This window comes from Cebus imitator, unplaced genomic scaffold, assembly GCF_001604975.1.
Source record: "Cebus imitator isolate Cc_AM_T3 unplaced genomic scaffold, Cebus_imitator-1.0 Scaffold425, whole genome shotgun sequence".
Classification (NCBI taxonomy): Eukaryota; Metazoa; Chordata; class Mammalia; order Primates; family Cebidae; genus Cebus; species Cebus imitator.
Genome location: NW_016107740.1, coordinates 810,719 through 838,343, shown reverse-complemented (window position 1 = coordinate 838,343; position 27,625 = coordinate 810,719). Strand labels below are relative to the sequence as shown.

Sequence of the window (27,625 nt, the reverse complement as noted above, 5' to 3'; positions counted from 1 at the left end):
CTCCTGCCTAAGCCTCCCAAGTAGCTGGAATTACAGGCATGCACCACCACACTCAACTAATTTTTGTATTACGTAGTAGAGACAGGGGTTTTACCACGTTGGCCAGGCTGGTCATGAACTCTTGACTTCAAGTGAACCACCTGCCTCGGCCTCCCAAGAGTTGAGATTATAGGCATGAGCCACTGTGCTTGGCCCTTAAGTATTTTTTTCTGGAATTTTCAATGTTCATAAAGTGAGTGAGAAACAAACTGATAACCTAACTCCCTCTTCCACCCCACTTACTGGTATACAGTATTAACACTCTGGAGATCATTACCACTTCATTAGTCTCTTACAGGAGGCAGCTACCCCTTGCTGTGATGCCTTGTCTCTTCCTGTACTTTTCAGGGTCTTGGTGGTAGAAGGAAAGCAAAGCAACACTCAGAGAGAATGTTTCTCCCCTCCACTGGTAGCTGATCACACTAGATTGAACATGAAAAATGCCCTCCAGAGGTGGACACCTCCTCTGCAGCAAAGGTTAATTTCCTGGGAGCAAAACTAAAATCTCTGCATCTAAAAATCTATGCTTCCCAAAAGTATGGCCTTTCCGTCACCACTTAGCTTTTGTAAAAACAATGTGCAGATAAGCTTAGAGGAAATCAATAAAAATGCAAGAGTTTTTAATTTCCCTTGAGTGGAAGAAGAAACTACATTTTTCCCCCCAAATCCATCCCAAATGTGGCTGGTTCAAACTAGCTACCTATTTGTTAATTTTGTTGTTTGGATATTTATTCTCTACTGTACTCCAATAAACAATTTATCATGATATGCAGAGGTACATGCACTGCAGACAATGGTACAGCCTCCCACCGAGTCTAAGTCTCAGTCATGCTGAGCTTTAAGCTGTTCTCTGCTTTATCAGAGCTTCGTCAGAAGGGGAATGTGTTTGTTTAGGGGCAGTGTCGCAGATAGCATATTCATAGATTAAATATTGCAAACCAGACTTTCCAATACAATGGCAACAAATATAACAATCACTGGGTATTCAGGAAAAGCAAATCTTGGCCTCAAAGAGATCTTCAATGGACTGTTTGCTCAACTGGGAAAGAAGAGGAGAAAATCAAAGAGTATATATAAAATGCTAAAACTTATAGATAAGAGCCTCTTATTAAATGATACTGAGGTTCTTGCTCCACAGGAATTCTCAAAAATGGGAGTGGTACAATATGGAAACCACCAAGTGTCCATCCATAGACAACTGAAGAAGCAAAATGTGGTATATACAGACAATGGAATATTATTCAGCTCTAAAGTGCAAGGAGTCTATGGCCATACAACCCTGAATTTCCCAGATCTCATCTGATTTGGGAAGCTAAGCAGGGTCGGGCCTAGTTAGAACTTGGATGGAAGACCACCTGAGAATAACAAGTGCTGTAGGCTTTGTTTACTTACTATTTTTTGAGATGGAGTCTCACTCTGTCACCCAGGCTGGAGTGCAGAAGCACAATCTTGGCTCACTGCAACCTCTGCAGTGAGGTTTAAGCACTTTAAACCTCGTGGGTTTAAGCACTTCTCCTGCCTCAGCCTCTCAAGCAACTGGGACTACAGGTACTCACCACCACGCCCAGCCAATTTTTATATTTTTAGTAGAGTCGAGGTTTCACCATGCTGGAGAGGCTGGTCTTGAACTCCTGGCCTTGGATGATCCACTCACCTTGGCCTCCCAATGTGTTGGGATTACAGGCGTGAGCCAAGCACTCTGCCTCTGTAGGCTTTAAAATTAAATTTAAAAAAAAAAAAAAAGGGAAGGAAATTCTGACATATACTACAGCATGGATGAATCTTCAGGACATTATGCTAAGTGAAATAAGCCAGTCACAAAAAGACAAATACTATATGATTCCACCCACTTACATGAGGTACGCAGAGTAGTCAAAATCATAGAGATAGAAAGTAGAATAATGATGCCAGGGAGTAGGGGAAACAATGGGGAGGGGTATTGGTTTTTTTCTTTTTTGTTAATTGCTTTTTAGAGATGGTTCTTGCTGTGTTGCCCAGGCTGGTCTCCAACTCCTGTGCTCAAGTGATCCTTCCATCTCAGCCTCCTGAGTAGCAGGACTAAAGGTACACGCTACCACACCCAGCAGGAATTATGGTACAGTGGGTATGGAGTTTCAGTTCTGCAAGATGAAAAGAGTGTGGAGGTGGATGGCTGTGATGGTTGCACAATATTATAAATTTACTTAATATCACCAAACTATACACTTGAAAACAGTTAAGATGGTAAGTTTTGTCTTATGAGTATTTAACTACAAATTTAAAAAGTGGAAGTGATCTCACAATAATCCACTGAGATTACGAAGAAAGCATATTTTCTAATTGTACCTCATTGTTAATTACTTATTTCTATTTCTATATGTTGTATCTATGCATGTATTAGTATGTCGCAGATATGTATGATTTATAATATACATATAGGCACAATGCACTCAAGTATCAGAATGGACAGTGAAAAAAGTCTGCAAAGTACTAGATTTCCTAAAATTAAATGTGGGTCTTAAGGCAACCTTAGAAGGCAGGCCTATATACATCCAACTGTAAAAAATGTTTCATGAAATAATACTTGGTCTAAAACTGACACACTCTGCCTCACTGTTGCCGGGCATCAGGAGATATTCCAGTTGTATCAGGTGTCTACCATGAAAGAAAGTGCTTTTTGCAGAAGTGCCAGAAATGAGTGGTGAGATACATCCCAAGCCAATTATTTCTCATGAAAGGCACTGTGCCATAATCACTTTTTACACACACTAGAAAGGAGAAAGGGAGGAAGGTAGGGAGAAACTCAGCAAACAGCTCAGGATTTCCACAGCCTACCATTTCAAACCTTTCACACTTCCAGAAGGCTCTTGGCAGAGCTGTGGCAAGCTCATGGGAGAAATGCTTCACCCCAATGTAATCCAGGCCGAATATGCCGCTGCACAGGAAATGGGTGCTGAGTCCAAGTGTGTCCATATGAGCAAAGTAACACAGATTAAACAGTGATTCATTTAATCCCAAACTACATCCATCATGTTCAAAATTGTGTATCATCATCCTGCTCCAAACTCTACATGGCATCTCTCTTCCTCTTCTGCCAAGCAGAGCAAAGACTCTAGGTTACAGTTCATGAAGGTATAAATTGGGTTTATACGCTCTATGGAGGCAAATGGAGGAAAAAGAAAGGAAGGAAATCCTGAATATGGGTCTGGGAGGGAAAAGATTTAATCTGCTGACTATATAGACTTCTGGTCATTTTGGACTGAGTTTCAATTTTTTGTTTTTTTGAGTCTGTATTACTCTGTTGCCCAGGTTGGAGTGCAGTGGTGCAATCTCAGCTCACTGCAACTTCCATCTCAGTCTCCTGAGTAGCTGGAACTACAGATGTGTGCCACCATGCATGGCTAATTTATATATATATATTTTTAGAAACAGGGTCTCACCATTTTGCCCAGGCTGGTCACAAACTCCTGAGCTCAAGCAATCTGCCTGCCCTGGCCTCCCAAAGAGCTAGGATTACAGGCGTGAGCCACCATGCCTGGCTGGGTTTTTATTTTTAAATTTTTTATTTTGCTTCCTGGTATTGATTTTTAAAAGTCCCCTGGAAAATGTCTTGCATTTAAAAACCCTCACACCCTCACACTTACCTATTCTGTCCCCAAGATTAAGATTATTTTACCTATTCTGTCCCTAAGATTAAGACTATAACTTTCAAAACAATTTAGGTGAAGCTGTGCTAGGCCAGAGTAAGAGATACTAAGTGAACCTGTTCATTTTTAAAAAAATATATATCCAGGCCAGGCGCAATGGCTCACGCCAATAATCCCAGAACTTTGGAAGGCCGAGGCAGGCGGATCACCAGGTCAGGAAATCAAGACCATCCTGGCCAACGTGGTAAAACCCTGTCTCTACTAAAATACAAAAAATTAGCCAGGTGTGGTGGCAGACGCCTGTAGTCCCAGCTACTCGGGAGGCTGAGGCAGGTGAATCGCCTGAACCCGGGAGGTGGAGGTTGCAGTGAGCCGAGATCGTGCCACTGCACTCCAGTCTGGCGACAAAGTGAGACTCTGTCTCAAAANAAAAAAAAAAAAAAAGAAAGAAAAGAAATATATATATACACATACACATATATGTCAAAAAAGCACATGGAAAAAACCTTTAGTGTTCTAACTATAGCAGTTTTCTCCTGCTTTTATCCGTGTCTGAAGTGAGGTCATTTTTGTTTTTGGCAAGCGAACAGAGAAAAACGGCAAAAACACACAGACACACAAGCCCTAGACTTTTTATCCCCTAAAACAGACACACTTGTTAATTTTACAGCTTTGAAAATCATCTGTGTAGTTCTTCCAGAATTCACCATCTTCCTTGGTTTTCCAGGATTTTTTTTAGAACCTGCAGACCCCAGAGGGAATTTCACTGGAAGATGCTACTCATCTCATCCTTCAGAAGGTGGGCTGAGGTTTCCTTAAGAATCTTCGATGAGAATGCTCAGAGTGGTCTGCAACTAGAAAGTTACAAAAATTCCACCTGCGATGGTGTTCTACAATCAGAGCATTTCTTTTGCTCTCCCTCCTCCTCCCCATCTCTCTCTCACACTCACGCACAGACACCACACTCGTACTGAAATTAATAGAGTGAAAACTGTTAAGGCTAAAAATACTACAGGGAGAAAAGCATCTTTGCTAACACTTAATACTCAGGACAACTTTTTGAGAATTAAAACTAGGATGCTTTACCTGACTCTCAATGCAGCTGCTTTTGTTTGTTTGTTTGTTTTTAAGACACAGGGTCTTGGCTGGGCGAGGTAGCTCATGCCTATAATCCCAGCACTTTGGGAGGCCGAGGCTGGTGGATCACCTAAGGTCAGGAATTCGAGACTACCCTGGCCAACATGGTGAAACTTCGTCTCTATGAAAAATACAAAAATTAGCTGGGCGTGGTGGCACGTGCCTGTAATCCCAGCTACTCAGGAGGCTCAGGCAGGAGAATTGCTTGAACCAGGGAGTAGGAGATTGCTGTGAACCGAAATCACGCCACTGCACTCCAGCCTGGCAACACAGTGAGAAAAAAAAAAGAGAGAGAGAGAGACAGGGTCTCGCTCTGTTGCACAGGCTAGAGGGCAGTGGCACAATGATCACCTGGGCCCAAGTGATGATCCTCCTGCCTCAGCCTCCTGAGTAGCTGGGGCTACAGGTGCACGCCACTAGACTTAGCTAATTTTTAATTTTTTTTTTTCTTTTTTTGTAGAGATGGGAGTCTTTCTGTGTTGCCCATGCTGGTCTCAAACTCCTAGCCTCAAGCAATCCTCCCACCTTGGCCTCCCAAAGCACTGCGATCACAGGCGTGAGGTGAGCCACTGCACCGGGTTGACACAGCTTTTTAGTTCACTTCAGCAGCTATGGATTTATCTTTTGACATAGTTAACATTTTAGATATGTGCTGAACTGCAGTCTTGAACACCTCATAAATATGTAGTAAGGAAGAGGGCAAAACAACACTTGGAAAATTGTTCAATGAAGAGTGTGAAATGACTGGATGGAAACACTGGTACCCACTGCAAGTAACGCTGGTATGAAGCCTATGAGCAGGAGTGTCATGAGCGGAAGCCCGACCCTCAATATCCAGGCCCAGAGAGCTGCACCACCCTCAGGACCCAGCACCTTCCTCACCCCTTCAAGTAAGACAGCCTCACGGGCAATGACGAACAAGCCAATCCACCGGGCCAGATGGAGATCAGGCCGGCCTGCCCTCTGCAAGATCCCTACGCTATGAAACATGGCCTCCCTGCCTCCATGTTCTAGTCTATTCTGCTGCCTATCTGAAGTTGTTTTCTGTTGGTGTACACAATCGTAGTTACTCTTTTACTCTCTTTCTGTGCTTTTCCTTCAGTGGGAGGGTTAATTTTCCATACCAGAATATTTAAAAAATCCAAGTGTGCTGAGCCCTTACTGCATGGCAACCACTACTCTCTGTGCTCCACATGTCTTGTTTCAGTTAATCATCACAACCACCCCACGAGGCAGAGACTATTATTAACCCTATTTGACAGAGGAGGAAACATGTGGTATTAAGTGACTCAGCCACAATCATGCATTTAGTAATAGCACAGCTGGGACTTGAAATATTCAGTGTTCATAGTGCAGTAAAGCTTATGGCACAAATTCCATTTTAGGGTCAAGAACCAGAGAAGAGACTTTCAGTGGTTTAATTTCTGGAGCACAGAGCAATTAAGAACTCTTGTATTTTGTTTTTGTTTTTTTTAACAAAAAATTTTTTTGAGACAGGGTCTCCCTTTGTTTCCCAGGCTGAAGTGCAGTGGTGTGATCTTGGCTCACTGCAGCTTTGACTTCCTGGGCTCAGGAGAACCTCCCACCTCAGCTTCCTGAGTAGCTGGAACTACAGGCAGGTGTCATCATGCCCATCTAATTTTGTGTTTATTTTTTGTAAGATGAAGTCTCATTATGTTGCCCAGAAGGGTCTCAAACTCCTAGCCTCAAGTGATCCTCCTGCCTCAACCTCCCAAAGTGCTGGGGTCACAGGTATTAGCCACCATGCCTGGCCACTTCTACTTGATTCCACCAAAAACAAAAGAAAACATTATTTTTTAAAGGAAAATAAATGTTTTCCACATGTTTTTCATTAGGGCTGTGATTCTTGTTAAATGTTAGCCAGATGAGTATCCATTCCAATAGAACACAGCACTTTAAACACAACAGAAGCCTGACTAAAGCAGTTACTATGTCAGCAACTGAGCCATGCTTCTCAAACTTGGTGCATAGAGGAGGAAGTTAACATGCAGCTTCCTGAGACCCACCACCTGCGTCTGAGTCCGTAAGGCACAGGTGGGGCCCAGGAATCTACATTTTAAGAAACACCTAGGAGTTCTGCTGCAGGCAGACACAGGCCAAACTTACTAGCTGCAACGAGATTTCCTCTAAGACTTGCAAATGAAGAAAATAAGATTGCTCTTAAAGTATGATAGTTGAATCAGCCAACGGATCAAAATCAAGAAATGGAATAAGGGAGAGATAGAATGGCTCCCAAACACAGTATGACTTATCTTTAAATCAACAGAAAATATTACTGTATCTTAAATGTAAGTAACTTCAAAAAAGCAATCATTCTCTTTTCAAGTGGTTTAGGCAACGCACTTCAAGGATTCTAGGTCCCAAGTAGCATCGTCTCAAGAAAAAGAAGGGCAGCACACCTCAGACTACCCCAACCTGACAGCATTTAAACATTTGATTCATCCAACACCCCTTTGGCTGAAACCATGTTCCCCAAGCAACCAAGTTTATCCTTGGGTTTCCCATCAGTTGAATAATTATTTCTACTTGGGAAATAGCATACTGGCATTAAGCATGGGCACTGAACATGTAGTACCAAGAAATCTAACACCTAGGAGAGTGGTAATTCTCATAATAAATTAATAGATTCTTATTTTGGCTTCAGTATTTCTCACGAAGTTGATTAATAAGTCCATCCCTCAGAAATGGATCTTTTTTTTTTTCTTTTTGAGACAGAGTCTTGCTCTGTTGCTCAGGCTGGAGTGTAGTGGCGCCATCATAGCTTCAAATGTCAGGGTCAAGCCATCTTCCCACCTTAGTGTCCTGAGTACTATAGGTATGTGCCACCACGTCTGGTTAATGTTTAAAAAACAATTGTTTTTTCTGAAACAGAGTCTCACTTTGTTGCCCAAGCTGCAGTGCAGTAGCACAAACACAGCTCAACAGCCTTGACCTCCTAAATTCTCCCACCTCAGCCTCCTACACAGCTGACACCAGCACACACCACCACGTCTGGCTAATTTTTTAATTTTATAGAGACAGGGTCTTGCCATGTTGCCCAGGCTGGTCTTGAACTCCTGGGCTCAAGTAATCCTCCTGCCTCACCTTCCCAAAGTACTGGAGATTACAGGTGTGAGACACTGTGCCAGCCTTTAAGCTTTTTTTTTTTTTTTTTTAAATGAGTCATGCTTCTCAAACTTGGTGCATAGAGGAGAAAGTTAAAATGCAGCTTCCTGAGACCCACCATCTATGTCTGAGTTGCTCGGGCTGGTTAACTCCTGGCCTCAAGAGATCCTCCCGCCTAAGCCTCCCAACATGCTGGGATTACAGAGGTAAGCCATTGTGCCCTGCCATGAATCTGCTTTTAATGCCTGGTTTTACAGGCTCTTAGCTAGATTGTTGGCCACGGTTATTTCACTGAGGCACAGTTGAGTGTCTTACTTGGCAGAAATTCTCAACATTAACTTGTGAGTGCTCAAGCATGCTTATCTTTCCACATGTGGCCCCTTCACTTTACTGCAGAGAAGTAAAAATAGAGAAATGGGGTGTGTCATCAATGTATTTGAGAGTTCATTGGTGAATGAGATATCTAGCCATTTTTTCTAGAACTATGGCTAAGTTGAGTTTAATATTTAAAATGAGGAAAAAAGAAGACTGGTTAAACCATTATAAGTATTTCATTGATTTTTTTTTTTTTTTTTTTTTTTTTTTTTTTTTTTTTTTTTTTTTTTTTTTTTTTTTTTTGAGACAGAGTCTTGCACTGTCACCCAGGCTGGAGTGCAGTGGTGCAATTTCTGCTCACTGCAACCTTTGACTCTTGGGTTCCAGCAACTCTCCTGCCTCAGCCTCCCAATTGCTAGGATTATAGATGCCCGCCACCACACCCAGCTAATTTTTTGTATTTTTAGTAGAGATGGGGTTTCACTATGTTGGTTGGCCAGGCTGGTCTTGAACTCCTGACCTCGTGATCCACCCACCTTGGCCTCCCAAAGTGCTGAGATTATAGGCATGAGCCACCATGCCTGGTCTTCACTGTTTTTGTTTTTGTTTTTTAAGGCAGCTCTCTAATAATACCCAATCTGGTTAAGGCACCCATGTTTCCACCCCATCCTCATCTGATCACTCCTTTAAATCCTCGTTAAAATAAAGACACACAACAAGAAGAACACAGACGAGTCTCAGACAGGGAGCAGAAATCTAATGTCCACGTGACAAGGTCCGAATCTCTCTGACTTCTCCCTAAAAATGGTAATTCTTTCTTCAGGATGTAAGTCCTTGGCTATTATTCCCAAATCATCACAACTGAAACATCTAAAATCAAATACATCATCTTTCTCCAACAACTGGTTCCTCCTCCCATCTCTACTATTTCTGAAAACCTACATTTTCTTAGTCTTCAAACTGAAAATCTGACATCTTTGATTCTACTCACTCCCTCTCCACCCACATCTATTCAATCACTAAATTCTAGAGATTCATCCTTTCCTCCACTTCCACTCTATTTTTGAAACTACTAGTCTTGTCCAGTCCTCATAATTTAAACAGATTACTGTGAAACTCTCATAATTGCCTGAATCCCTCCTTTTGAAATGGACCCAATTGTCCCACAGTGCTGATGTGTACGGTTTCTTTGAATAAACATAGAAATCGATCCTCTCAGTTTTACAACTTGGGAAAATTAATTCTGTCTTATCTGAGTTCCTTTTTCAGGAACCCAACCATCAGGCCTCCCAGATAGCATGAAGGAGCTAAAGCTTACCTGATCAAGGCATTTAGACAATCAGATGCCAGACCCTTCACCCTCACCTGTCATGGTTGCCTATGCAACCACCTACTTCCTGTTGACCAGCTCCTCTTCCTTACACCTCCCTAATTCCTGTTTTCCCATACCTGGTTACATTTCTTCCCTTCTATATAAACCCCTAATTTTAGTGTGTCGGGGAGATGCATTTGAGACTGATTTCCCGTCTCCTCAGCTGCAGCACCTGACTAAAGCCTTCTTCTCTGGCAATACTCATCTTATTGGATGGCTTTCTGTGCAGCAAGCTGCAGGCCCTAGACAAAACCCCTGCTGTTTCAGTAACATTTTACTCCACAAACATATTCTAGCCAATACCAGATATACTTTCTTCAAACTCCACCTTACAAAGGGCATTCTTTCTCTCATAAGCATCAATCATGTTTCATTAACACAAGCAAGGTCAGTTAGGTACACTAGCTCTTTCTCTGGCCTCCACCTACCTATCTGACTTTCTCTCACAGTTATTATTCTTCATAGACTCTTCTTTCCAGCCGAATTGCTGATAACACTGATCCTCCCACCTACGGTAGAAGTTCCCAAAAGGGATTTCAGGGAGTCTCTGAGGTTGAAGCTGTTTTCATAATACTAAGATGCTATTTACAACCTTTTTCACTGTGTTGACACTTAAGTGACGGGGCACAAAAAATAACTGATAACATTGCTGGCATCTCAGCATGAAGCAAGACAGTAACATAAGCTATATTAGCAGTTATTGTATTCCCCAATGTAATAATGTCCTTGAAGTAGTAAGAATTATTAATTTATTAAATCTCAACCCCAAAGTTTATGTTTTCAATGAAGGTACACATAAAGTGCTCCATGGCATACTGAGGTAGGACTGCCATTTCAAGGAAAAGCACACGTGATTGAGTTGTAAGCTGAACTAGCTGCTTCTTCACACAACACCTCGTTTATGTGAAAGAACAACTGATAGACAAACTATAGTTATTCAAATTTGGATATTGGGTAGACATTTTCACAAAAATAAATGAGGTGGGCCTGTCACTTCAAGAGAAATAACACTATTTGTTGGCAATGATCAAATGCAAGATTTTAAGCAAAAGTCAGAATTTTGGAAAACTTGTATCTACCATAGTGAGCTAGACAGTTTCCCAATAATGGAAGACTTTTCTAATGAGATGATAAGATTCACAAATGTAATATTTTCATATTGCATAATGAAATGTTTCAACATTTGGAAGATCTTGATAACTGACTGAACCAATATGTTACAAATAACCAATAGATGATGTTATAAAATTATATATGGATAAATATCCACTCAAAATGTATGACAGACCAATATATTTACATACAAGAGTGCAAAAAAGCTTATCATTTCAGATTCCACATTGTAACTAACCTTTAAGAAATTATAAAATTTAAAATTTTGTTGTAACATCAAAAAAGAATATCCACAGTTACCTGAAAGACCATTAAAATAGTCATCCCTTTTTTATCTATATATCTGTATTACACCTGCAGGGTTTTCTTCACCTACTTCAACCAAAACAATTTACTGAGATACGCTAAGGATAGAAGCAGATAAGAGAATCCAGCTGCCATTGATGAAGCTGTACATTAAAGAGATTTTCGAATATATAAAACAGCATCATGACCTTACAGCTTTTCTTTGGCATATCTGAATTGTCAGTGTTACTCCTCTTATGCTTTGGGTCATTATTAAGTAAAATAAGGGTGACTTGAGTACAAGCACTGCAATACTGATCTGGTAACACAGCAACAGCTGACCTGGTAACAGAGACAGACAGCTACTAAGCGACTCACAGGTGGGTTTCACAGGCAGCATGGGTATGCATGTGGGACAAAGCAATGACTCACGTCCTGGGTGGGACGAAGCAGGAGGGAACAAGATTTTATTGCGCTACTGAGAACGGTATGCAGCTTAAAACTTATAAATGTTTCATTTCTACAATTTTCCATGGCATATTTTCCAATCTTGGTGTACTGTAGGTAACTAAACCACAGAAAGTGAAATTGTGAACAAGGCGGACTATTGTATTTTGAGATAACTGTATTTATTCCATAACATTTATTGAACACAAGAATGTCTCAAGAGCCAGGTGTCCTGAGATACAGTATCCCAGTACTCTGGGAGGCTGAGGCAGGAGGAGTGCTTCAGCTCAGGAGTTCAAAATCAGCCTGGGCAACACAGGGAGACCGTCTCTACATATTAAAAATTTAAAAATAGCCAGGTGTGGTGGTATGTACCTGTGGTCCCAGCTACTCAGGAAACTGAAGTGAGAAGATTGTTTGAGCCCAGTAGGTTGAGGCTGCAGTGAGCTGTGACCACACCACTGGACTCTAGCCTGGACTTTTGAGAGCCTGTCTCAAAAGTACACAAGTAAAAATAAAAAGAATGTCCTGGGCACTGTTTATTCTAGGCACTAAGGATATGGCAGGGAACAAAGACTGGATCCCTTCTTTCTGTAGCTTACAGTTTAGTCTTACCACTTAAGTGTTTGAGCACCAGGGTTATCAATATCACCAGAGAGGTTATTAAAAATACAAATTTCTACAACTGAAAATGAGAATTTTTAAAATGCAGAATCTCAGGCCCAGGCCAGACCTACTGAATCAGTGTCTGAATTTCAGTGAGATCTCCAGGGCATACTCCTGCACACAGTTTGAGAAGCAAAGGATTTATGCATCTCCCTAACTATTGTGAACCTCTTGGAGGTAAGCTATTACCTAGAATTTGTTGTGCCACTAGTGTAAATAATAGTTCAATTGTTGTGCTACTCATTCAAACATAAATGCCTATTGTATGAACTTACTTCTGGGGCTTAACAAAAAAAAAAGAGAGGGAACAGTGGTTCACATCTGTAATCGTAGCACTTTGGGAGGCAGTTAAGCCCAGGAGTTTGAGACCAGGCTGGGCAACATGGTTATATATATATATATACACACACACATACATATATATAAATTAGCTAGGTGTGGTGGTGGGTACCTATAGTTGCAGTTACTCAGAAGGTTGAGGTAGGAAGATCACCTGAGTCCAGGGAGGCTGAGGCTGCAGTGAACAGTGATTGCGCCACTGCACACCAGCCTGTGTGACAGAGTGAGACCGTCTCAAAATAAATAAAAATAAATAAATAAATAGGAAAGGCAAACTGGCCTCGATCCTGGGAAACTTTCCATCTCCCAGCAGAAGTAAGGCAGTAATTCTAATGACAGCTAATGTTTCAAAAAATGCTTTCTGTGGGCCAGCTGTTATACCAAGGGCTGTATGTGACAATCTTATAAAGCAGATTACTACTATTACTATTCTCATTTTAGGGATCAGAAAACCTGGAACTCAGAGGTTAAGAAAGTGATGGAGCTAGAACGAGAAGGATGTCTGAGCCTAAACCACAGAAAGCAGTAAATGTCGTAAGAGGTGAATCTTGAGGAAAAAGCCTATGAGTTCCCTGATGGAAATATTGTCTCTCAATCTTGGAATCATCCAGAGCACTAAGCTCAGTTCCTTGCATATAAGAGACATTCACGGACTGCAAGGAACTCTGTGAACTGATTAAGGTTAACTTATCACATTCTAGATTATTACCCATCCAATAATCCTCCATTAAAGACATAATGAGCCTGAGATGAAACGGCCTCTCTCTTTGTTCTGCATAGAGTCCATTCTCTAACTCGGGGCCCTTGTTCCACAGCACACAAAGGGGGGGAAAAAGGAGACAGAGAGATAGGATATCAACTAAAAGATGAAAGCCATTTTGAAATCCTGGAAGAGGCTGGGGCTTGTTCTGTAGAAAGAAAGAAGAGCACAGGCTATGGAATAGCTCCTCTGTCCACAGTGAGCAAGGAGTTAATAGAAATGTTGGTCAAAGGACCCCACTGTAAAGCAAAGCAGGAACTGCAGAGCTGGCCCATTACTGAGAAGTGTCCTTAGAGGCCTCCATCAGTTCTTGAACTTCCTCTGCTACACTTCCCATCAGCCCCTTCCCAATGGTATGGAGTCGGAATCCTCTCCACTCTCTCACTTTCTGACAATTCCACATGGAACTGGGACATTTTCCCATAGAACATTCTGGGGAAAGTTCTATTAATAACACTTTTCATGTCTATTAGAGATAAAATAGACTCTCAGGGGCCAGCCATCTTATATACCTTAACCATCACATACATCGTCATGTATATGAGAAAATGTGTTCTGGTAATAAACAACACAACAAAATCAGGTTCTCCAACAAGACATTTATAAGATAAAGAGCAACATTTATGATATCCCAGATATACCAATTCACTATAGTTCTATATGTAGAATTCTTCAAGTAACACTGAGGGAGAAAAATATCAACTAACAATGTCCAATGTACTAAGGATAAATTTTTGTGAGGACCAAATTCAATCATATTCAAGAGTAAATCTATGAAGAGCTAAAGAAAAAGACAAAAGCTTACACACAATAAGTATGAGCTCACCTTTCAGGTAGACACCAATGGGCTGGGGGCTATCTCATTCTCTCACTTTCTGAACATTCTACATGGAATGCTAAACATATATGATTTTCTAATAGTCAAATGATTGGATTTTTCCAGTCAGATCTGTTTGAATACGAAGCTTTTATTTCACTGTTTTGCACCCAAGGGTTCTCGTAAGGAAACATAATAAATAAATTATAAGGGTAACTGGTAACTACTCCCTCATTTATGAAGGCAAACTGGGCATATTAACTGAGTCAGACATGAGCACAAAATTTATGAACCACCCACATCCTAGGTTTTGAAAAGCTAATGTTTTCCCTCTTCTTAACCAGATTAACAGATGGAAGACTCTGAGAAGTCATCTAGAGATGTCTTTAGAAATTTCAAGCATGTTTTGCTTAACAGTTCATGTCACACTTTATGATTCTACCAGAAGGCATGGGACCGAGGCTAGGATGTGTATGATTAAAAGAAGTCTGTAGATCCAAGGATGTTGCTACTATGGCATCACACTTGTATGCAGGTGTAACAGGCAAGATCAACATTAGCCTGGCTCTTCTACCCCAACAGTTCCAGGTATATTCATGATGAAGTCTATTGACGGTGGGAACAGGGGGCCACAAGCTCAATGTCTTGAGCTGGAGAGGACAGGAACCATCTAAAGGGGCTGCTGCTGACTGTTGTCTCTTTAGCATTTGAGATCAGCATTGTGAGATTTCTGAATTTACAAGAGGAATGAGAGGTCCTCTATTTTTATGTAAAATCTCTCAATTTCTAAGCATTGGCATCTAATTAAGCATTTTCTTTCTTTTTTTCCTTTCTTTTCTTTTTTTGTTTTTTCTGAGATGGATTCTCACTCTGTCACCAGGCTGGAGTGCAGTGGCATGATCTCGGCTCACTGCAACCTCTGCCTCCTGGATTCAAGCAATTCTCCTGCCTCAGCCTCCCAAGTAGCTGGAACTACAGGTATGAGCCACCATGCCCAGTTAATTTTTGTATTTTTAGTAAAGACAGGGTTTTACCATGTTGGCCAGGATGGTCTTGATCTCTTGACCTCATGATCTGCCTGACACAGCCTCCCAAAGTACTAGGATTACAGGCGTGAGCCCCATGCCTGGCCTAATTAAGCATTTTCTATAACACTGTCTATGGAACAAAATCTGTCCATGAGTTTGTGCATTCTTCAGTGCTGCTGTTTGTGATCTCTGATGCTTTAAGGTGTCATATTGCCTTTGCATTGCCCTAAAGTCAGGGCCATATCCTTTTATTTTATATTCTGCATAGCTCCTTAAGAAAATCTTGCATGTTTGCTAAGCAATAAATGTCTCTTGAACTAAGGCTAAGAAAAACATGGCTATTACTGATAGTCTTGTCTCTCTGTTCTTAAGCTTTGATCAAAGGAATAAAGCCATTTCCATATGCCAGCATCCCTGAACTATCCCACCCTTCATAGCTGAACCATACTACTAAATATTAAGCTTCACCATGTCTTTATCCTGTTTTTCTACCATTTCCACACTTATTCCCAATCTCAGTTGAGGCTGGAGTTTCAGGTTTACCAGTCCACACCAAAGTTTCCTCATCTTTACAATGAAGACTTTGAACAAAGGCAACCCAAAACTATCTACAAATTCCTTACAGTATATTCCACTCACTTATCAAGTCTCGCAAGACCTGCAACTGTGAGCTTTCCTTCTTGAAAATTTTGAATATAATAATTCTTGCAGATTCCTTTCACATCTCCTCCATGTTGCATCTATTATCTGTAAGATGTCTGTACGGGGTTGAACCATATACCCCCAAAAATTCATGTCCATCCTGAACCTCAGCATATATCAACTTACTGGGAAACAGTCCCAAAAATTCATGTCCACCCAGAACCTCAGTATATATCAACTTACTGGGAAACAGTCTTGGTTTATATAATTAATTAAATTAAGGTGAGGTCATACTAGATTAGCGTAGGTCCCAAATCCAATAACTTTGTGTCCCTATAAGAAGTCTATGTGAAAACAGAGGTACAGCTACAAGCCAAGGAATGTTACGCATTTCTGGGAGCCATCAGAAGCTTAGAAGAGGCAAGGATGGATTCTTCCCTAAAGCCTTCAGAGGGAGCGAGATCCTGATGACACTTTGACTTTGGATTTCTATCCTCCAGAATGACGGGTGAAGAAATTTCTATTGTTTTAAGCCACCACGTACAATTTGTTACACCAGCCCTCAAAAACTAACGAAACATCTTAACATCTCCCCCTCTTCTTTGCTTAGGCTATCCAGGGTTTGGAGTGGGCTTTATCTTTTCTTACTTACTGAGGTATGATGTGCAAAATGGAGCAAAGAACACAAAGACACATTTTGTCAGGCACTCTGCATATAGTGGGGCTTCATCTATAGATAGATACAGGAAACTTTATGTGAGCTATGTGACATCACAGGCTGGCTTTAATCTATTTCTATGACTCAGGCACCTAGCACAGCACACAGAGTTAACTTTTAAAAATGACTGGCAAGCGTATGTATATATCAGTTAACAAATGAAAGAATGAATGAACAAACTAATGAACATCACCAAAGTCATGATGAACAAATTCACAAATTCTTGAACTATTGTTAACTTATATGAACAATACTGCTCAGTGAAATATCATGGTAAAATTACAGATGCATTTCAATTCCCCACGGATGTAGAGAAGTTCAACTTTGCTATCTGGATATTTCTGTAGCCTCTTACTACTTACTACTTTAAGGCGTGTTTTTGTTTTTTTGAGACAGAGTCTCACTCTGTCGCCACGCTGGAGTGTAGCAGTGCTATCTTGGCTTACCGCAAACTCTGCCTCCCAGGTTCAAGTGATTCTCCTGCCTCAGCCTCCCGAGTAGCTGGGACTACAGGCGCCCGCCACTATGCCCAACTAATTTTGTATTTTTAGTAGAGATGGGGTTTCACCATGTTGGCCAGAATGGTCTCCATCTCTTGACCTCATGATCCGCCCACCTCGGTCGGCCTCCCAAAGTACTGGGATTACAGGTGTGAGCCACTGCTCCTGTCCAACTTAAGCGGGTTTTTGTTTGCTTGCTTTTGTTTTTGGTAGAAAACTAATCTGGCCAAATAGCTCATGATGAAATTTGACCAGAAAATTTCTGAAAGTGGCCAATAGTGTTTTTGTCTCTCTGCCCCCACTGAGCTACTCGCTCACAATGTTGGTGACTGCATGCCCTCCTCCAAGGTATGAGAGCATCACCTGGTACTTCTGGGAGGCCTCACACAGGACTCCTAGAGGCCTACATTCAGTTGCTTCCTGAGCTGCCACTGTCCACAGGACTGTCTCCCCAGAAGCTAAACAACTTGCCAAACTAAGAACTAAAATTTGCATTTTCAAAATATCAGTACAGTAGAGATAAGAGAGAGAAAACAATCATAAGTTAAACTTCTTTAGTGGTTAATGTTTCAAAAAGAAAAGATACTTTACTTTTCAACAGCTCTGAGGGACAATGCTCTCCCCAGATCTCTATCACTGAAAGTCTGTTCAAACTCCAGCAGGGTGCAGGCGCAGTGGCTAGCGCCTGTAATCCCAGCACTTTGGGAGGCTGAGGCGGGCAGATTAGGAGGTCAGGAGTTCAAGACCAGCCTGGCCAATATGGTGACACCCCATCTCTTTTAAGCATACAAAAATTAGCCGGGCATGGTAGTACATGCCGGTAGTCCCAGCTACTCGGGAGGCTGAGGCAGAAGAATTGCTTGAACCCAGGAGGCAGAAGTTGGCAGTGGGCCAAGATCAGGCCATTGCACTCCTGCCTGGCAACAGAGTGAGACTCTGTCTCAAAAAAAAAAAAAAAAAAAAAACAACTCTTCAGCACAGGCAACTTCAAGTGCCCTAACATCCACATCCTGAACGATTGACGTTTCTCCCTCTCATGCTACTCGAGGGTCTCACAGGCCTCCCCGGGTTCCATCTTGAATATATCTGCTGTTGTGAGCTCACTAACGATTGTTAGACCCCGGCTGCCACTATTCTCACTGTACTTCACCTTTCTGTTCCCTGAAGTACCTCTTATGATACTCTATAATGGAAGATAACCCAAAACTACCTTATTCACTAGAACATATATTTTTGTGTAGAACTTTCCAAAAACACAAATTCTTTTCTTTCTTAAGTTCATGGGGTAAAATAAGAAATATTTTTATACATTTTACCCCTGAAGTGCTAAAATCTCACTTGGAAAATGCACCATCTACCCCAGAACACAGTGTGCCTAAACTATTTTGGAAGTATCTCACATCTGCCTTCTCGAATTCTTCCTGTCGCATCACAGAACTCTCAACTGAGAAGACATAACAGGAAGGCTAGTGAGTCACTCAAGGTCTTTATAAGATTCCAATTAATTCAGCAGGGCAAACCAGCTGAAGCCTGGGATTTGATTTTTTTTTTTTTTTTTTTTTTTTTGAGACAGACAGTTTTGCTCTGTTGCCCAGGCTGGAGTGCAATGATGTGATCTCAGCTCACTTTAACCTCCACCTCCCAGGTTCAAGCAATTCTCCTGCCTCAGCCTCCCAAGTAGCTGAGATGGCAGGCATGTGTCACCACGCTCAGCTAATTTTTTTGTATTTTTAGCAGAAAAAGGGTTTTGACATGTTGGCCAGGGTGGTCTCAAACTCCTGACCTCAAGTGATCCACCCACCTTGGGCTCCTAAAGTGCTGGGATTACAGGCGTGAGTCACTGTGCCCAGCCATGGGCCTAGGATTTTTAAGAAAAAAGGAAAAAAAAATTTATCGTTAAAATTACCAAAAGCCATTTGAGATAAAATGAACAGTTAGAAGTGGTTTCTAAAAGCATGAAAAATACAGACTTATACAAAGCTTTAACACTCTTAAGTAGCTAAAGCCAGAAATAAGAGGTACTGCCAGTTGTGTTGACATAATTAGGTTTGTGGCTCTCGCTATCATCAACTATGCAAAAGAGTTCCATTTTGTTTGCCTCAAGAGTAGAAACCAATCAATTTAAGACATCAAAGGATTCAAACTCTAAAGCAACATTGCTATGGTCTAAATGTGTCCCCCATATTTCATATGTTGTTGGAAACTTAATCCCCAAATTCACATGCTGATTGGAAGTGGGGCCTTTGGGAGGTAACTGGGATTAGATGAGGTCGTCAGGGCATGGCTCCCACGATTACATTGGTGGCTTTATGGGAAGAGGAAGACAGGCCTAAGTTGACATGCATTCTGTTTCCCTCTCGCCATGTGATACCCCTGCCATGTTATTCTGCAGCAAAAAGGCACTCTCCAATGCTCTTGGACTTCCCAGTCTCCAGAACTGTGACCTAAAAATATTTCTGTCATTATAGATTACCCAGTCTCAGGTATTTCGTTACAGCAACTGAAAACAATATATGACAACCCTAGACCAATCTGCAACTCAAGGCAAAATGTGAAGTCAACTGAAACCAAAATGGCCCTTTTCCTTGGTACTGGCCCTTCCAACATACAGTTACAGACTTGAATAAAAGAATGTTTGTGATAGATTGAATTACTGGCCCCAATTCTTCATCCTTCCCAGGAACCTAGAGCACAAATAAGAATCACCCTAACCAACTGTTCTCTACAATTATTTTATACAAATTGTTCTTATTTTTTCTATTTCTAGAGGTATATTGATGTAGCAAACATCAGAGAACACGCATTAATTGATCGCGAATCTATCCATCCAACCAGCAAATGAGTAACTTTATGGAGTGTACTATGTGCCACATACTGTATGAAGAAGTCCACATACGCACATAATGAAGACCTGGCTGCTGCTTTCATGGAGCTCTAAGTGTAAATAAAAACTTTTGAGTAAAGCAGGATGCCACTAAGATAAAAAGCAGAAACTCAGAAACATTTCTTTGGGAATACAAAGAAAGGACTTTCTACAGCTCAGAGGGTCTAGAAAGATTTCACAGTGGAGGTGGCATTTGATCTAAATCTCAATTGCTCACAGGAATGGAAAGATCCCTAAAATATAATTTTCTACTTTCTGGATTCTCAAGATACTACTATATGCATCCAGTTGAACCAGACGAAATCTGATGTATTTAGCTTCTGTGGTAAAACACTGGATTCTGTGTCGGAAGACCTAGGTTCAAGTGTCAGCATGGCTACCCGAGAGTGAGAAAGTACCACTAACAGGATCTGGCACATGGTAAGCCTGCAGAATCTCAGTGTGATTTCCCCAGTAACTCAGGTTATTCAGCTTCACTTACTGTGAGGCAACAGAATCAATGAAGTTATAAAATACGCAGCCAATGCCAAAACCAGGCATTGAGACATAACATCAAGTGTCTTACTCAACACATCAAGTTCATTTTGGGATATGTAGACGGCTCCCATTTTCATTCAATTAGTAATTTTTTGAATTTGTTAAACTCACTTGTCATATTCCAGACACTGAAAATACAAAGATGAAGATGAACCAACCCTTGCTCTTAAGGTCCAGAAAGTCTTAACTCCGAGTCCAAAATATCGGTAATTCATAACTGAGGGAAAAGCAAACTTATATTATACCACTATACAGATACTGATAATCTCTAATATAATAATTACTAATATTCATTAAGCTCCTGCTATATGCCAGGTACTGCTCTAAAAGCTCTTCGAAGATGCTCCCGCTTAATCTTCACAGCAGGCCTATGCCAAAACACTCTTATTATCCCCATTTATAGATGAGAGGCTATGAGAACTGCCTAGATGTACCAGAGTTAGGATTCAAACTCAGGAAGCTGACCCTTTTTCCTCACCCACATAGACACAATAAGAGTCTATGCTCTTAACGATAAGTTAATGGATCATGAGGCCCATTGCCACACCACGTAGACTTGGTTTTCTCTGTGTATAATTCTGCTTTTGTACACTTTAGCAATGAATCTAATTTTGAAACAGTTTCTACCCAAGATCCATCTAGTTTCATACCCTGTGTCTTCAATTTTGTTAAACCCCAAACTAAACATAAAATTATATGTTGGTACCACTGAAACCCGTACCCAGGAAGCTTCAAAATGATGCATCTTTTCAAAGTTTCCATAAAGCAAACATGAAACACCAAGTGATTAACAGAGAGATGATACACACTCTGACAGACAGGTTATTTATTTATCCGAGTCATCATACTTACATGGGGACACTGAGGGAACTGTATCTCTGAAAAAAAACCCTAACTAGATTCAAAGTTCTCACCTTGTACAATCTTTTGTAGAATTAGGGCCAAGGCACTCTTGAACTTTTCTAAACTCCTATGAAAATAGTAATTTCACAGATGCTTTCCTTTTTCAAATAGCCTCTTGTTTTCTCAAAGGACAGGCTACACAGGAGGAAAAGGACAGCCACATATTGTATACATGATTGACTAAAAAGCTGGAGGGGCGATTCAGTAGTAAAGGAAAATAGAAAGTAGTCAGTCTCTGGGTTAGCTATTGCATTTTATTTTACAGAGAGAATCTAACTTGGAAAGGATGCCCCTAAGGTACAAATTAGTATCTTCTATTTCTCTAGGCTCCCCAGAGTGCAGTCTAGAATCCAAAGAAAATGCGTCATGATTTAGTCATAAAACATACACCACTGTGATGAGTATTTACTTAACACATGGCAAGTCAACAGGCAAATATATACTTTTTATATATGTACTATGGCATAGCATACTAAGATATCACAAAAATTTGCTCTTGTTTTTTTTTCTTTCAACAGTATTTGTGTTTATTTTATATGTATACACATACGCACATATATATACTATATAAAACATACATAAGAAACACTAACTTTATCATTACAAGTGAAACATACAACGTTAATTTAGACTGATCATGATTATTTTAAACACTAACAGTATGTTTCACGGGAAGGATGAAATCAAAAGAAATACAATGCTAAAAAACTGCTTATTTTATTTCATTCACTAATCTATGTATTATTACCTGAAACTCTAAAGTGTGATTATAAAGCAAAGAGATTTCATTTCACAGGGATCCACGGCAGGCTGAGGCAATTCCAAAAGCGGGCTCCCAAAATTGTGACTACTAATATTGAGACACTGCAAAACGCTGAAGTAGGTGCAGAGATCCCGAAGCGAGCATTTTGAAGGCTGGCATAGGCTTGGCTTCTAGTATGTTTCTTAAACACACAATCTAATTGCTTTTCAGTCACAGCTAATACATTCTTTCAAGCATACTTGATTTGAAACACCTATCCTTAGCAACTTATCCAGGATCACCATCATCCTGTCAAAAGCAACTTTCAGAGAGAAAACCAACTTTCAGAGAGCATATCTTCTTAATACGTCAAAAAGCTCTAATCTACTTCACATCACAGGCCAAGCACTGTAAAATGTTCTGTGGGAACCCAACAGCAAGTAATGTCAGCACACCGAGCAAATGAGTGGGAAGCATTACAGCAGAGGGGCCCCTGAAAGTCTTTCTGGAAAGAGAGAGTTACAGGTACATTTCAAGAGTCCCAGTAGGTAGAGTGGAGTGCATTCTTAAACTCTGCCCTCTCCACAGGCCCTTAATAACAGCAGCACTCAATAAGCCCAGGGGCTATGGACAGAAATATCTAAATATTCATCAGCAGGGAACTTGCTAAATAAACCATGGAACTTGTGTATAGTGGAACAGCATACATAATTCTAAAAAAGACTGAAGTAGAAAAATGGACTGATCTATAAAATACATTCTTAAGTGAAAAAAGCAAAGTATTCATAAAACAATCTACTTGGGGTAACTTTTTCCTGGTTTTAACTATTTATTGCGGCAAATTTTAAACATACAAAATTAGAAAATAGAATAATGAATCTGCATAATGAACCCACACATACCCATGATGCAGCTTTAACAATTAACAGCTTATGGGCAATTTTGTTTCTTTTTTTATCCTTCTAATCCCAATTATTTTGGAGAAAATCCCGTATACAGTATTGTTTATATCAGTATGTGCTATACTGTATTATATACGTTACACTATGGCATATATTAGTATTTTATATCAGTATATATCTCTAAAACATAAGGAGTCTTTAAAAACATCATCACAAAATTTGGGTAAATTTTAAAATTTATTATTATTCTTCTTTATTTTTATTTTTTTGAGATGGAGTCTCACTCTGTCACCCAGGCTAGAGTGCAGTGGCGGGATCTTGGCTCCCTGCAACTTTTGCCTCCTGGGTTCAAGTGATTCTCATGCCTCAGCCCCCTGAGTAGCCGGGACTACAGGCACCTGCCACCATGCCTGGTTAATTTTATGTTTTAGCAGAGAAGGGGTTTCATCATGTTGCCCAGGCTGGGCTCAAACTCCTGAGCTCAGGCAATCTGCCACCTCGGCTTTCCAAAGCGCTGGGACTACAGGCGTGAGCCACTGTGCCAGCCTTAAAATTTATTATTAGTATGTGGATATATGACTCAAATGTTTTCTGAGAAAAAATAAAAACACAAGCTAATGGTCATCACTGGGAAAGGGGGCTAGAGTAAAGGGCCAGAGGCAGCTTAATTATTCATTTAAAAATACATATATGTTTTCTGAGACAGAGTCACATTCTATCACCAGGACTAGAGTACAGTGGCATGATCACAGTTCTGCATCTTCAAACTCCTGGTGTCAAGTGATCCTCCTGACTCGGCCTCCTGAGTAGCTGGGACTATGGGCACATGCCACCATCCACCATGCCCAACTAATTTTTTTGGAGGGGGAGAGATGGGGTCTAGCTATGATGCATACGCTGGTCTTGAACTCGTGGGTTCAAGTGATCCTCTTTCTCAGCCTCCCAAAGTGCTGAGATTATAGGCATAAGCAACCACACCTGGCCAAAACTTTAGTTTAGTTTAAAATTTAACCATGACAGAACCAGCTGTGCCAGGAAGAGCAGCAAAAAGGGTGCCATGACCAAAGGGATACAGCAGGGCATCAGTAAATGCAGAACACAGGAGGTTGAACTTGGCTGGAAGATGTGCAAGGAGTCTTTCATGTATTAAGAGATTCAAACTCGAGTAGGTGACAATGTCCATCAGCTGCAGAATATGATTTCTCTAAATGGGTAAAAAGTAACAGAGAGCTGTGAACTAAGGGTCATTACTAAACATAATTATGATTCCAATAATGTTCGGGGCCAGACAGTCATGCAATGAAATGGGCTCATCTGGTCTCCCTTCCTGCCACATCCCGCAACAGTAGGCATCATTTAAAGTACTGGGATTTTTAAAGAGCACTTCAAAAATGTGACTTTTTAAAATTCTTAAGCAAGTTAATGTCTTAACTCTTTTCCTTATCTTTAGTCCTTGTAATTTATCTACCTTATAAGTTGCAAAAATGTGGTTTCCTTCTCTGGTGGTTCTGTCTATTTTCTTTGTTATATCTCTATTAGCATAGCCCTGGGACCCATTAGGGGAACTGATGGACTACTTTTAAAAAATTAGCCTTTCTGAGTGCTTGTTTACACTGAATTCAGATACAGTAAAGTTCTCCACATTTTTCAATCTTATGATCAGTAAAATGGGAACTATAAGAAAATGAGATTTAAAGTGGCTTTTAGGATCCTGTTCATTTCTGTCACAATTTTATCACCTCCAACAAATCCATAATATTACAAATAGACAAAAGTAAAGAAAGACTGGTCTCAATTAGACTAGTTAAAAGCTTCTGAATATATTTTTCTGAATATATTTTTCAAGAAATATCATTTTCCCACTTTCAAATATTACTTAAGGCTAACAAAATGTTCCTCAGTAAATGTCAAAAGGGAAATGCCTTTAATGAACAGGCAGCCAATGTTTTAAGTTTTTATGAGCTTCATCATAAATAAGTTCTTTTGAGAACTTTAAAACAGTTCTTACTTGGATTATATCCGTCCCCCAACAACTGCGTTTCTTTTATTATTTTGCTTACCAAAACCCAGCATTTCTAGATGGCATAAGAAATGGTCTACCTATGCACTGGAAATATAATTTCTAAATAGATGATATTTTACTGTACTTTGCACCAAGGACCTGTTTATTTTACAAAAATGCTTCCCAGAAACAAACAACTTTATGTATGATCAAAAATGAAACTAATCTAAGATATGGTTGAGGAATGCAATAAAATCTTGCACATAAATTGCCCAATTTTACTGCAAGAGGCTCATGTTCCTCTCTGCATGTAAATGGACATTTTTGGTCAGTCTAGAGATTAACTCCACCAACAGCTGAAGAGACCAAAAGAAAGTGCCAGCTGAGGCTGCACCTTCCCCAGGGTACCTGTTTCATCCGGGGAGCTGGGTGAGGCACTGTCTTGGGACAATGTTGTCCAGCTGGACTCCTCATCGCTCGGTGCCAGGTTCTGGATCCGATGTAGTGCACAGTCGGTTTTGGCCCCTGTTTTCGGATGATCCTTCTTGGTCTCTGGGCTGGATGACACTGTGGCTACTTGGCCATCTTCAGGGCTGGACTGGGGTTTGTTTGGTTTCTGTAGCAGCAAATCGCCATTCCCAATGATGGTGGAGGCCTGGCCCTGGCCTGGCTGGGATTTCTCTTCCACCATCTCATGGTGGTTGCCTAGGTTCTGCTCTAGTTCTCTGGCTGAGGTTTCCAAGTCTGCATAGTAATTTAGGAAGCTTTTAGTTCTCCTGGGCTGGGAGGGTAAAATCTCACAGCCTGGGGAATCCTGTGGGTGGGGCTCTTTACCCTCTAACTTCTCAGAAGTTATGTTGATGACTGCAGTGGGGCTTAGGTTTTTGTTGGGGTCCTGTTGCCCTTGTTCTGCAGCCTTCCGGAGCTGGTTCTCCCCATTTTTCACCAGCTTGATGTTGGCAGAGCCATTTCCCAACAGGGGCTGTGCAGCTGGATCTGAGAGGCCCATGGCCGCCTGGATGTTAGTTAATGCATATTTTTTCCTGCATTTGGGAGGTGTGCTATTCTTGGTTTCTGTGTGTTTTATTTCAGCGTTCAACAGTTCATTGTGGGAGGAACGGAGGTTAAGGGTGTTTGGTGGTGTGGCTGGGCTGTTCCGATTTGCGACGTCTGTAGTTCCGCTGCTGGCCATAAACACTGCCAAGGTGTCAACCCCTGAGTCAGCTGGGGAAAAAAAAAAAAACGGTCATTAGACACCTGCCATGATTAAATTACTTAGCATGCAGTCTGAGTAAATATATCTATACAGAAAACTGAAAAAAGAAATGCTTCCACTGCACATACATGCTTGTAGAATGGACTCATTTTCTTCTTTATTTCACCATTTGTTCCTATATTAATTAAATAGAAGCAAATAAAGGGCTTAACATGGATACCCAAAAGCCAGTTTACAGAAAAGCTAAGAAGTCTGAGGACCTAAATTTTACTTAAAATAAAAAAGCATTTCTCTTTTTTCACATAAAAGCATTTTCTTCTGGTGGCTGGTCTTCATTTGTCACAAGCTTGAAAAATCATCTGCTTTCCAAATATTCCCACCACATTTTTATTCTTTTGTTCCTTCAGGCAACACCAAAAAATTGTTCAAGATTCCTCTGGGGCTTCAGCTCTCTTAATTAACCTGAAAGGTCATTGTTCAATGATGCTCCGTATATCCAAGGTCATTTTTCTCAACCATGTTTAGAAACTGTGTTCTGAATGCCTGGAAAACCAAGCCTCCATTAGAGTTTGCAAATGTCTTTCTGAAAATTTTTGGCCTGAGATTACTGTTTGTACTAAATAGAAATTTTGAAGAAATGGCTTAAATTTTGAAGAACACGTACACAAGCACACAAAACTATTACTATAGCATTGAGCCCTTGGCTACAGACAACATGTTAGAGCTCCCAGAGGACTCTGAATATATTCCACTTAATTAAAATATAGACTCAGTTGTTTGCAGTCATCACATGTCCCTGCAGAACTCCTAGGAAACTATCTGACAATTGCGTTTATCTCAAATATTGTTTGCGCCGTTAGTGATTTATTCTATGTCTCTTGGTAGGAAGAAATAAAGGCTTCTTAGACTAGAAGGGAATAAAATTCATCAGCAAGAATTTCTAAGGTTTCAGATTTCTCAGTCTATGAAGAGGGGCTTCTTTCTTATCTGATCCTTTTGCCCTCCACAGAGACTTTGATGATTTCTACCCCAGCAGCAGATGAACCAAAGCACAGCTTCAAAAATTCCTGAAATTGTATTCTGACAACTCCCTCTTCCTCCCCCAGGCAAAACAGGGATCTTCTCAGGAGACAAGGGGAAGAATTTCCCTGTTTGGGAGCTTAGAGGTATCCCTCCATCATCAAACACTTAGGTTAAGCAATTTTAGAAAAAAGTTACCATTTTAGAGTCCCTGTGCTTCCAGGAAGCAAGGCAACACATCCGTCCTTCACTATAGGCCATAACCATTTTACAACAGAATGGACATGTGGCCCAGCTGAGAGTCAAGGGCTGTAACCCCAAGGGTTAGGAGATGCGGCCCCATTCTTTAAAGTTATTATTCAGCAGGATTCCTTCTTACCTAGCACCCTACCTGAGTCCGTAGGACTCATTTTACAGAAACAGAGAATGTAGTGTGGTTTTTCCTTTTTCAAAATTTCCTTTTTCTCCATCCAGTCCAACGGAAGGTTT

The 27,625-nt window shown here is 40.7% G+C and overlaps 1 protein-coding gene across 7 annotated transcripts in view; it reads right to left on the bottom strand.

Moving 5' to 3' along the window:
- Nucleotides 1-27,625, bottom strand: part of APBB2 (amyloid beta precursor protein binding family B member 2) — a 405,358-nt gene that overhangs the window by 186,370 nt on the left and 191,363 nt on the right. For all 7 annotated transcript variants that reach the window (XM_017509868.2, XM_037731837.1, XM_017509866.2 and 4 more), the window contains exon 5: nucleotides 25,309-26,124. In XM_017509868.2, coding sequence (XP_017365357.1) covers nucleotides 25,309-26,124 — 816 coding nt within the window. The remainder of the gene's footprint in view (nucleotides 1-25,308; nucleotides 26,125-27,625) is intronic.